Consider the following 12,316-nt stretch of genomic DNA (forward strand, 5'->3'; position numbering starts at 1 on the left):
GTTTATTTTTATAGTGCAAATAAAAAACCGAAAAAATAGATAGAGAGATTATTATTGTAATTTTCATATATTTTTGTCTTATTCTCATATAATGTGTACCAATTACCTCTTACATTCTATTTTTTGTTCTTTCGTTAACTCTTTTACAATATCCAATGCATCCAAAGTTTGTCCTTAGTCATTTTCTCTCTCTGTTCTTTTTTTTTTGGCCCAATACTTCATTTTCCCCCTTTTAAAGCCCAAAGACCCCGTACCTTGTTGTGTTGTTTTTCTCGGTTCCCATTTCAATCTTTAGCGCCAAAATCTAACTTTGGTTCCTCTCTGAAACTCAACGCATTTCTCGTTCCTCCAATTCCTCGTTCTGCATTCCAATTCCTGTTAGGTACTGCGTTCTTGAACTCTTCCATTGCTCTCGCTATTCCACGATGTTGTTTGTTCTCTATTGACGGAAAAGAATGTTCTCGAAAATCCGTAATAGCTTAAATTTATTTGCGATATTTGTAGAAAAATTTGAAAAAATAATCTGAATTTTTCTGATGCATTGCATAAATTCAAGGATTTGCTTCTGCTGGTTATTTTGGTCACAGTTTGCCAATCACATTGTAAAGGAATTTAGTTGGAGTTGTATGTATTTGAAATTCTGATTCTGGGAGTTATCATGTAACTGAACTTGTGAACGAAATTATTCTGCATAAGTAATTATGTTGTTGATGTTGATGTGATTGTTTTTGGATGTTCTCTACTTCTAGCCCTAGGTCATGTGATCCCTTTTCTTTTCTTTTGATTTTTTGAAGAGCTTTAGGGTAATGGATGAAAGAATTGGTGATGATGCAAAGGTGGAGATGTATGTTCATTCCATTTTTCACTTTTTTTGCTCTCTTTTCACCGCCCTCACTTTTGCTTGTGGAGAGCGAACATTATGAAGTGTTTTTCTTTTGCTCATGGTTCAAGTTTGTGTCTTCCTTGGTTTAACTGCAATTATATAGCTAGGAAATAATAAAACCTTGTTGGAAGTTCAAGGTGCAGATTAGAAGATAGTGATTTATTCAAAATGAAAGTAAAGTGACAAATTAGTTCAGTGGGAAGTGAAAACAGCAGTTAGCCTCAGATTCTGTGCGTGTGCGTGGGTTAATGTGTGTCGAACAGAGGAAGGGCTGTGAGTTAGTTTGTGCTATTAATAGTAGTGTTAGGTTTTCAAGTATGTTTCTGAAATTTTACATGCAATCCTTTATTTGTCAGATCTTTGTTACACAAGTAACTGGTAGTGATCTCGAATCATCGTTGAAATGTTTCTGCCTTTTAAGATTTCAAATATTTAATGTTTATTGATAAGCTTCGTACTTTCTTATTGGATAATGTATCAATGTTTATGTAGGAAATTGTTTATGAGGATGCATTCGCATTCTCATTTCTCTTTCTCACTTAAAGTTGTTCTGTTGTTAAATGGCACATTTTCCAAATATAGACTAATCTAAGGGTTTAATATTGACCTACACAAAATCCAAATCTTTCTGTATTCAACTTGTCATTTTTATGTGAGAAACAGATAGCTTTAGTAGTAGGAGGATTGCATTGATTGTCATTTAGTATTTAGTATGTTGAGGTAGACTACTCCAGCCGCATGTGTACATATGCTGGCTCCTTTTCCCTACCTTTGAGTAAAGCCTAATCTTATTAGTCCATGAAGAAACCTGATGTATGGTTTTGTCTTGCAGTTATTTCAATTGGACCCTTAGGCATGTATGGTTAATGTCGGACAGCTGAAATGAGATGCAATGCATGCTGGCGAGAAGTAGAAGGGCGAGCCATTTCCACAACTTGTGGTCACCTATTATGTATCCACATACAAACAGTTTTGATCTCGAATTCCTCCTTTAAAAATAAAATATGATCAACGTAGTTCATATTTAATTAGGTTGAATTTTCTTCACGTTTTATCATTGAAGTGATCAGTTTATATTTATGTGGAATCCTTAACACGGTTAAAAGGCACAGATGATGCCAATAAGATATTAAGCAATGATGGAGCATGCCCTATTTGTGATCAGGTTCTTTCAAAGAGGTATGTATGGATATGATAGAGATGTGTTTGATTAAACACGTGATTCATTATACACCTGACATTGTACCAATTATAACGGTCATTTAATGGCACTAATCACCAATCAGCAATCCGTACTTTACAGTAGTTGTGGTGAATCTTTCATTTATTCTAGATTATGTGTTGTCAATTTTAAGCTTCATGGATACAATACTGACTTAAATAGTCATTTGGTAGCAATAATATTCCCTCAACAATTAGTACCTATACTTGTACCGTAATGTGATGCTTTGTCAATTTTATACATTTTTTCCTGTTGTCAGTCTCATGAAACCAGTGGATGTCAATCCCAATGATGAATGGGTCAATGTAAGTAAGCATTCTTCTGTGCTATACTCTCTACATAGTACATACATGATACACCTAAGAGTCTAAGACACTCTGAAATATGATGAATTTCAATCAGATAGTTTTCCTTTTCTTTATTCTTACTAGCTTTGTCGCCAATTATTGTGATGTTTTCTATTGCAGATGGCCATGGCTGGAGTATCTCCACAGATATGTATCCTTTGTGTCCATTGTGTAGAGGTAGAACTGCATAGAAAGGGGAACTAAGGTTATATATTGTATCCATCTACACTATCTGGCTGTCTAATTAACTAAAATGAAGTGCATATTCTTAAATTCAAGAAATCGAGTGGGTACATTGGACCTTGCGTGTTTACCTGAGCATTATTAGTGATGAAGAGTGCATATAGAAGTGTGATGTTCTACATTGGGCAAAAAGAACTGGAGATGCAGTTTAAGATGAACAAGCTTGTTGCCCAATGCCGGCAGAAATGTGAGATGATGCAAGAGAAGTTCACAGAAAAACTGGAGCAGGTTCATACTGCTTATCAAAAGATGGCTAAGAAGTGCCAGATGATGCAACAGGAAATTGAGAGCTTAACCAAGGACAATCAAGAACTTCAGGAAAAATTTGCTGAAAAATCCCGGTCAGTGTCAATCAAATTTTCAGCTTATACAAATTATATCTCGTTATTGATGCTTTAAACAAACTTCAATTTCAGGCAGAAGAGAAAATTGGATGAAATGTATGACCAGCTGAGGAACGAGTATGACTCAGTAAAGCGATCTGCCATACAGCCCACAAGCAACTTTTATTCCAGAAACGAGCCTGATCTGTTCTCTAACCCACCTAACATAATGGATGACAGGGAAATTGGCAGAAAAGGTAATCCTTTGCTTTCAAGAGTCAGAGAATACTATATTTTACTGTCAATAGAAAGTGTTTTATGATATATGAAAGCTTCAGTTAACTTTAAAATCTCAGTAAGTCGATCAGTATGGATGAATTGTTATAATTCCTGTAATTCCTTAGTATCGAGTTTAATTCTTACGGATAAAAAGAAGTGTCAATTATTTAAACAAAATAATGGAAGCATGGATTTTATGACCATATTTCTGCTTAGATGTTTCCAAAAGTAGATTAACTTATTTGTTGCAGGTCGATCGGTATTGACTCCTGCCACTCCAGGGCCAAGAGAGGATGTCTGGCCAGCAAGGCAGAATAGCAATAACTCCGGTCACTTCGATCTCTCGGTCGGCTCGCCGGCAAAACCAACAGTCATTGCTGGGGATGCTGGGAACAGAAGGGCTGGTGCTCATCCTGTTTTTGGACCTGGTGCAACTAATAACCCTTCCATGACTTTGAGGAACTTGATACTGTCTCCAATAAAACGGCCTCAGCTCTCACGTAACCGCCCCCAACTATTCACGTGAGGAATAAACTCAAAGTCTGCTAATTTTACACATTGTTATACATTTCATGATCTTGATTTATTTTGGTGTTTCAGGTTGTAGGCACAAAGGAGGTTAACCTTCTATAATACCAGTTAAGCTTTCTCGTTTAGTTCTGGCTTTAATATCTTTTTTCTCTTCTTTCTTATGGTTTTATTTTATCCCTTGGTTGTTTTCATTTGGCAGGGAAAAACGCATCTAAAGTTTGCACAAATGAATTCGTAGTCCACGTAATGTGCTGTGATATTTTAAACTTCCGTTTCTATTTGTGACCTTCAAAGTCTTATAGATGAAGAGCCGCTAACATGAACAATTTATATATCATTTTCGTTCCCTAGCTTCAATATGTAGATAGAGAATATTGCCAGCGTGTTATATGGTGATCGGAGAAAACTCGAAAATGAATACCCTTAAAACTTATATGAAGTCGCTGTCCCGTTTGGTTTAGTAAAGAATGAAAAGCAGGCGTTTACCTTTCCTTTTTACCCGACGGCACCGATTTCATGGCCTTCTCAACTATTGAAATTGACAACAATTAACATGAACTTTTTGAACTTTTAAAAATGCTATTTGTTCGCATAGTGAGAGGAGTTGTGTAACACCTTTTACAGCTTAATACTAGATTAAAATGATTGCGGAATTAATATATAAAAATGACAATTTTTTAAGGAAAAGTAACAAGTAAATTCAAACACATTTTAAAAAAATTCTCAAATGTATAGACTTAGCTTGAGTGACATTGAACTGTTAAGTAAAAGCCTTTGGGGTTAGAATTTTATATATAAAAAAAAATAGTTTGGAGGGGAAATTTTATTAAAAATGATCAGTCAAGTTCATTGACAAATATTAGTCATTGATATATTTATAAATATTTTACTCTAATAATATAGTTATCAAATAAAATTCAACCAAAACACAAATATATACAAAGAGTGAACCAAAATTAAAATTTAAAAAGATAAAGTTTCATCATCATATCCTTTTAGGAACTTTTTTATTTATAAAAAGTAATAGTAAAAGTTTATAAAATTCTAAGAACTAAAAGAATAATTAAGTCAAAATTAAATTATGTTCCCTTTTAATTCCTATTGTCTATTTATAGAAATTAAAAGATAATTATAGAGATTAAAAGGAAACGAACATGATATGTATAAAGATTAAAATAAAATATTTTTAATTATAAAGATTCAAACATATATAATTTTGTCTTTGTATCATTTGGATTTCTACAACTTGAGATAAGTTTAAAATATTAAATTGAATTGTCTTAACAGAATGTCAATTTTAACTTTAATTCTAATTTTCTCTAATATCTACGTTGAATTGTCTGAGTTTCTTCATGAAAAATGTATACTTTTATTTAAGATTTTCATTGACACTAAGACGCCTTTATCACATTATGAGAACTTGAGTTATGAAAGTTTTGATCTCTCTTGCTCCAAAAATTAATCACTATAGCAATTATACACTTGAAAATACTTACCATGTAACAGATTTGAAAAAAAAGAAGAAGAAGGAAAATATGCAATGAAAAGAATAAAAATTAAATATCTAAGCAATTAATTAGAAAGTAAATTAAACAAAATACTTCCAAAATATCAGCTAAAATGTAATGCATTACTTGATAAATTAGTTGGAAACTTAAACAAGATATTTGTATTAATATATCTAAGTGTGTCATAGATGTTTATATTATATGGTGGTACAACTAGCACTTTGGACGCTTATTTACTTTCACAATAAGAATGTATAGGTTTCTTTTGGACGCATGATTAGTTGATCAAAATACATAAATTTTGTTATCATGATTTTATTTTATTTTTTACTATTGTCGAGTTATTATAGAAATTATTTATTAAAGTGAGATTATTTTAAAACAATTTTCCACTTTGAGATAGTTAATACAAGGACCAAGTGATACGTCTTTATGCATCAAAAACTTTTAATTTAACGGCTAAATCTTTGAAATTTAATATAAAATATGAATTATTGAGTTGAGCAAGTGTACCAAGACTTACTCTTGGAATAAGTGAATCATTTCTTTCTCTCTCTCTCTCTCTCTCTCTATATATATATATATATATATATATATGAGGAGAGTTATAATAATATTGGTGTAAATTTTACTAAGTATTATACCACTCAGTAAATTTATTTTAAATGTAAATTTTGTAAATTCAACCGTTAGATTGAAAGTTCAAATCAACACCGTGCAAAGACTACCTCAAAGTGAAAAATATAATTATATGTAGGGATGTCACTTGGTTGACCAGCAACACCATGTGATGACTACCTCAAAGTGAAAAATTATTTCAAAACAACTTTACTTTAGTAAATAATTTTCATAATAACCCCCACAATGGTTAAAAAGTCCATCAAAACTTAGTATTTTAGAGGTCGGACATTTCACACATCCTTAATTCAAGATCAAAACCATATTGTCACCACCTACATCACAAACATCATTGCACCCACAACCATTTTGACTATGTTAAGTCAGACGAAACAATTCCTAACAAGGTTTTGAATAAGACAAATATAATACATATTGTTATGTCTAACATTTGTGTTAGTGTTTCAGAAAAATATAAGTACAGACAAGTTGAAGAACAGACGACACATGCTACTTCTTAGAACCAAGATAAAGGAAGGAAAGCTTCAAACATCAGACGAAAAGGTCAAATGAAGCCAAGTCTAGCACAAGAAGGAAAATGATCAAGCTTCAGACGATACAGCCCACAGATGAAACTTCTTCAAATACCAAACGAAGATAAGTCAAGGAAAAACATAAAATGAGGATCAGACGAAGCAAAGTCAAGTGATAGATGAAATACGACATGAGTGTCAATCGATAATGGATCAAATACCAAACGTAAGTGTGTCAAGCACAACCTAAAGCGCAACATAAGGATTCAGACGAAGGCTGGTCAAGAATCAGACAAAAGTCAACTACATATCAGACGAAGGATAGCATAGACTGAAAAGCATTCCAGACGGAAATGAAATCTTTCTATTTATAATATTGACCAGACCAAAGGAAGTCAAAGCATTAATGACAAATGCTCAGACGAAGATCAAGTCTTGAGATGCACATGGACTACCAGACGCAGACGAAGACTATCATGCAAGCATTTGAAGAATCAAGTCTCAAGAGACAATTCAGGCATCGTCTACAATCATACAAAGAGCTCTCAATGTGATCGCATAGAAAAAGAAGAAGAAATACAAGCCCAAAAGTGAAAGCATGCATGTGTCAGAAAAAGTAGATTACTTTTTCAGATAAAGACAACGCCTCTGCAGCTACGATGACCGAAAAAGGACAAAAAATTCCTAGGTCATAGTTAAAGTTAGACATTGCAGCTAACAAAACGTAGAAAACTTCACGCAATTTCTATAAACAGGAAGCAACATTTAATGCAAGATCTAATGCATTGAATGAAAGATCGAACTAGTCATGAACGACTACATTCTGCTTTAACGGACACTTGCAACGGACAGATTTTATAGAGATTATATATATGTCATGACTTCAAACCTGGAAAGGTTGGCGAAGAGTGATTCCAAGCCCAAGAAGTAACGAAACCAGAGACAGAGCATACATAGTCAAATGTACATTATTGTATTTATCTTTGTTGACTAAGGATTTCTAAGTGTAACTTAGGAACATAAACCTTAGTGAGTGTAGTAAATCTTTGTATCCTCTCTGTGAGAGTAAACCACACACTCAAAACAAACTATCTATCATTTGTAAAGCCTGAAGAAGCTAGGGAAAGAATATTTGTATAAGCTTGGAGAGGTTTGTCAAAGAATCCTCACTGAGAGTCTGAAGAGGCTGAACAAAGAATACTAACACTAATGAGTGAAGTTAGTGGGCCAGGAGTGGTCGATAATCCTCATTGAGAGCCTAAAGAGGCTGAACAAAGAATACTAGCGCTAATGAGTGAAGTTAGCTAACCAGGAGTGGTCAGAATACTCATTGAGAGCCTGAAGAGGCTGAACAAAGAATACTAGCGCTAATGAGTGAAGTTAGCGAACCATGAGTTGTTGATAATACTCGGAGACCAGGAGTGGTCGAGAATACTCACTAAGAGCCTGAAGAGGCTGAACAAAGAATATTAGCGCCAATGAGTGAAGTTGGCAAACCAGGAGTGGTTGATAATATTCGGGGACCAGGAGGGGTTGAGAATACTCACTGAGAGCCTGAAGAGGCTGAACAAAGAATACTAACGCTGACGAGTGAAGTTGGCGGGCCATAAATGGTCGACAATACTTGGCAAACCAGAAGTGGTGATAATACTTGTACTTAATTGAAAATCTAGTGAAACTCTTCAATTGAAGGAGACTGAACATAGCTTAGTCTGAGCGAACCAGTATAAAAATCTTTGCACTATTTTACTTATCTCAGACGCAAATTTATTTATTTGATATTTCATACTAAAAATCTTACTCGTTGCTTATTTCACACTACAACAACTTTCAGACGAAAAACATCTCTTGTTTAACTTATTACTGCAAGAAACACTTTCGTGCAGACGATAAAATTTGCAGACGTAAAACACTTTTAAATGTTTTATTAAAAGTAAACGAGAGATGCATCTTAAATTTGAAAACTTCAGTATGAAATATTAAAAAGCCTTTTATGCGAAAAGATTTTCTTAAACCTTCACACACACATATTCAACCTCGCCTTCTATATGTTTTTCCTCTAACTTCATACTACTACCACCACCATCATTTAACAACATCACAAGATCAACAACTATCCACATTATCTCTTTTCTAAAAAAAAATGTTTGCAACTAATTACTAATTACTAAGTATTAAACATGACATGAAATATAAATATTAAGTACAAAATTCTAATTATTAGTAATTTAAACAAGTAATGATAACAATTTTACAATTTGTTATATATATTATTATAAATTTAAGAATTTAATAAGTATACAATATCCATATAAAAAAGTTATACTATTAATTAATAAAAATTTATTTTAAAATAATTATTATTGTGACACTCATTCTATCCCAACAAATATAATATGAAAATATAAGAAAATAGTTCTCCAACTCGGTAAAATAGTTCAAAATTAAAATACTCTCAATATTCAAATAATTTAAAACAAATATTTATAAAATATAAGTTCATAAATTTAACTACCAAAGAAGTATAAAATATAATTACAATAAAATGAATAATCTAAAATCCCTTACCCAGATATCACACTATCAGAGCAATCACATGACTCAACTATTGACACCTTGAATGTAACTCATGTTCGAATCTTCCTTATTTAAAAACAACCACAAAACATACACTGAGAAAAGAAGACATTCATATGAAAATCACAATAGGAAATTCCCAATCTCAATTTAATATAATATGCAAACACAATATCCATCATTCAAACATGCTTAACATCAACAACTCTAAATCAACCCATTCCACTATCTCATCATAAATGATATATACACCGTGTCACACATCTAGTACTGTATCACGCACATGTCCATGCTGATGCATCACACATCCAACATTGTGTCATGCACACGACTGTGCCAATGCATTCCATTATCGACACAGTTTCACGCACATGACCGTATCGACACATCTAGTATCGTATCACGCATATGATCATGGCCAAACATCACATAACCAACACTGTATTAGGAACACTTTCGTGGTGACGCATCTCACGTCCTACACCGTGTCACGCATACAACCGTGCCCAAACATCACATAACCAGCACCATATCACGCACACCCTCGTGCCGATGCACCTCATGTCTCGTACCGTGTCACGCATACGACTGTGCCCAAACATCACACCACATTTCACAATCCTACTCAATACCACATACACAACCAACATTTCCACATAAACCAATAGGTCATGCACATATCTTATAATTCATAGTTGATTTGCATCACATCCAACACTCACCAAAATATATATGTATAGCATTTCATAAGCAATCAACAAACATTTCATAATTTACACAATATTGATTCAGATTTGAGCCTGGTGAAATTACAATTTTGCTTGGTGCAACTCAACCCGAGAGCTCCTGCTCTTGGTCATGCCTGACGAAATTTTAATTTTGCTTGACGAGATGCAATCTAAGAGCTCCTGCTCTCGCTTGGCGCTAGGAAATCGTGCCCAACGTTCATGTTTGGCAGAAACCTCCTCAAGGAATTGCTCTCGATGAAATCCTAATTTCGGTTGGCATAATTATTTTGGAAATTTACATTCATCCTATGAATGTACACCCGATGCTAGGAACTAGGCTCAGCACCATTGTGGATTTTTGCAACCTAGAAAACACGAACAACATGTACCTAACCCCACATTCATCATATAATCACTCTTTTTACATTTTAATCGGTCAAAAGTTATCATACTTACTAAAAAATACAACAGCATACAATAATTACCCAAAAACACGCATCAATCATCCTGATCTCAATTTCTCTGAACCCTACCTAGCCTATAGTCACAATTTAAAACCATTTCGTCTCACATCCCTTGCATCATTTTCCAACAATCAATATCAAAATATGTCTAGAAAACTCACATAGAACTTATTGAAATCATTAAATATCCAAACAAAAAATATATAAAATTTCTCAAAATGCTAGGGAACTCTTCCTCTACCCATTTTCTCATGTAACTTTGCGTATAAAGATCCTTCTTTTCTCGTACCTAGCGTTGATGGACTTAATTTAAGATAAATCCAACAAAATAAATTTGACATCAAAAAATACAAAGTTAAATACATCTGTCATATCAACACAAAGAAACAATATTATAAAAAAAAAGTAACCACAAGGGTTAAAATAATTAAAAAATTACATGAAAATAACATGGTTTATCTTAAACTATAAGAACTAAAAAAGATTAAAAAATAATTATATATAGTAAAAATATCTATTATGAATTATAAAGAGTAAAAATAAAGTAAGTAAAGCTATAAGAACTAAAATAGTATTTTAACCAAAAACAACAAAGAGTTGCTTGTTAAACAAATTAAAAAATTGAATTTTTAAATTAAAATTAATTTAGACAAACATATAAAAAAATTAGAAATGTATTTACTTTTATTAAAAAAAATCATTTCTTAAAAAAAGTTTTAATGATATTAGATATTTTAATTTAGACTTTTTGATAGCTTACAAGAAATTCCATTGTATTTTTTAAAAGAAATTTATATTAGAATAAATACGACCTCATAGAAGGTTAGAAGTTAGAACTAACTATTAACCTTTTCTTTTAAGGATTTTCAATGAGATTATATAGATCATCTACTTCATTCTTAAAGAAAGATAACATAACATGAAAGTATATAAAGTACAAGAGAAATTGAATTTGATTACAAGTCCTACAGTAGGAATGAAAAGATTTAACTAATTATATCACATTTAAATTCTAATTTTATTAATGTATTATTATATTTTAATATTACATCAATTTTTAATAATTAAGATTTTCGTGTGAATTTTATAATTTTTTTAACTTTAAAATTTCAATAATTTAAAGTTGATGTAATTAATATTTTATGTTTACATTACTTTTTTTAAAATTAATACTATTATATCATATAATTAACATAATTTTAATTGTAAAATTTGTATATGAAGAATTTTTAAGAAAAAAAAGTTGTAGAAATTGTTATATATATATATATATATATATATATATATTGTATAAAGTGTACGTCAGTGTGCATTAGTTGTTCCTCTTAAATTAGTTTATATATATGAGTGTTTTAATAAGTATGATTTTGAGTGAAGATGAAAATTCTCTACACAATATAATAATAATAATAATAATAATATTATTATTATTATTATTATTATTATTATTATTATTTTATTACATATTAGTAAAAAATAAGGGATTGTCTAAAAATATTTTTATTTTAAGAGACAATTTTAGTATCTTTATAATTATTAAGGTTATACAAATATCTCCTTAATATTAAAAATTGGTGTCAACAAAAGTTACATAGTATAATTAACATTAGTATAAATATGAATATGATTTAAGAAAATTGTTAGAGATTATACTCATTTTGTATTTAGTATAGATTAATTTTATATATTAAATTAATATATAATATAATTTTGAACCAGTAAATTCACTAAAATTATAAAATATATTAAGTATTATAATAATATTTTATGCTAATATTAAAACTATAATTAAAATTTTGACATTCAATTTTTTCTTTTATTTTGATATATTAATAAAAAATATAATATAATATTTTTTATATGATTTTATTGAAAGAAGTTTTTGAAGGAAAGGAGTTCAAAGTTTTGAAAGCAAGAAAATTGTTGCAAAACTTCTTCTCTTTATATTATTAATTCTTCTCTTTATATTATTAATAGATTAATAAAAAAAAGACACTTATAGTAAAATATTGTGTAATTCTTGTTATTTCATAACTAATTTTAAGAATAAAATTATATAT

General features: G+C 31.1%; 1 protein-coding gene across 5 annotated transcripts; it reads left to right on the forward strand.

The window, feature by feature from the left end:
• The first annotated feature begins 212 nt into the window (after positions 1 to 212).
• Positions 213 to 4,326, forward strand: HEI10 (RING/U-box superfamily protein). Of its 5 annotated transcripts, none has more exons than XM_020359707.3 (10): positions 229 to 382; positions 1,716 to 1,835; positions 1,990 to 2,062; positions 2,365 to 2,410; positions 2,573 to 2,603; positions 2,781 to 3,036; positions 3,112 to 3,275; positions 3,579 to 3,819; positions 3,898 to 3,935; positions 4,028 to 4,326. In XM_020359707.3, the coding sequence occupies exons 2-9, from the start codon at positions 1,766 to 1,768 to the stop codon at positions 3,902 to 3,904; spliced, it is 888 nt and encodes a 295-aa protein (XP_020215296.1). In that variant the 5' UTR covers positions 229 to 382; positions 1,716 to 1,765; the 3' UTR covers positions 3,905 to 3,935; positions 4,028 to 4,326. The 5 variants fall into 5 exon arrangements, with proteins under 5 accessions (XP_020215297.1, XP_020215296.1, XP_020215295.1 ...); XM_083062749.1 differs by having other exon boundaries at positions 235 to 382; positions 1,996 to 2,062; positions 3,549 to 3,819; XM_020359705.3 differs by having other exon boundaries at positions 236 to 382; positions 3,549 to 3,819.
• The last annotated feature ends 7,990 nt before the right edge of the window (positions 4,327 to 12,316 follow it).

Source organism: Cajanus cajan, chromosome 8, assembly GCF_000230855.2.
Source record: "Cajanus cajan strain Asha chromosome 8, NIPB_CcT2T_4, whole genome shotgun sequence".
Taxonomy (NCBI): domain Eukaryota; kingdom Viridiplantae; phylum Streptophyta; class Magnoliopsida; order Fabales; family Fabaceae; genus Cajanus; species Cajanus cajan.

Bases quoted from the DNA above. Each gene is read 5' to 3' on its own strand.
- HEI10 (XM_020359705.3), top strand. From the start codon at position 1,766: ATGAGATGCAATGCATGCTGGCGAGAAGTAGAAGGGCGAGCCATTTCC. The intron at 2,063-2,364 runs GTATGTATGGAT...TCCTGTTGTCAG, and splicing joins GATCAGGTTCTTTCAAAGAG to TCTCATGAAACCAGTGGATG. The intron at 2,604-2,780 runs GTATCCTTTGTG...GAGCATTATTAG, and splicing joins TGGAGTATCTCCACAGATAT to TGATGAAGAGTGCATATAGA.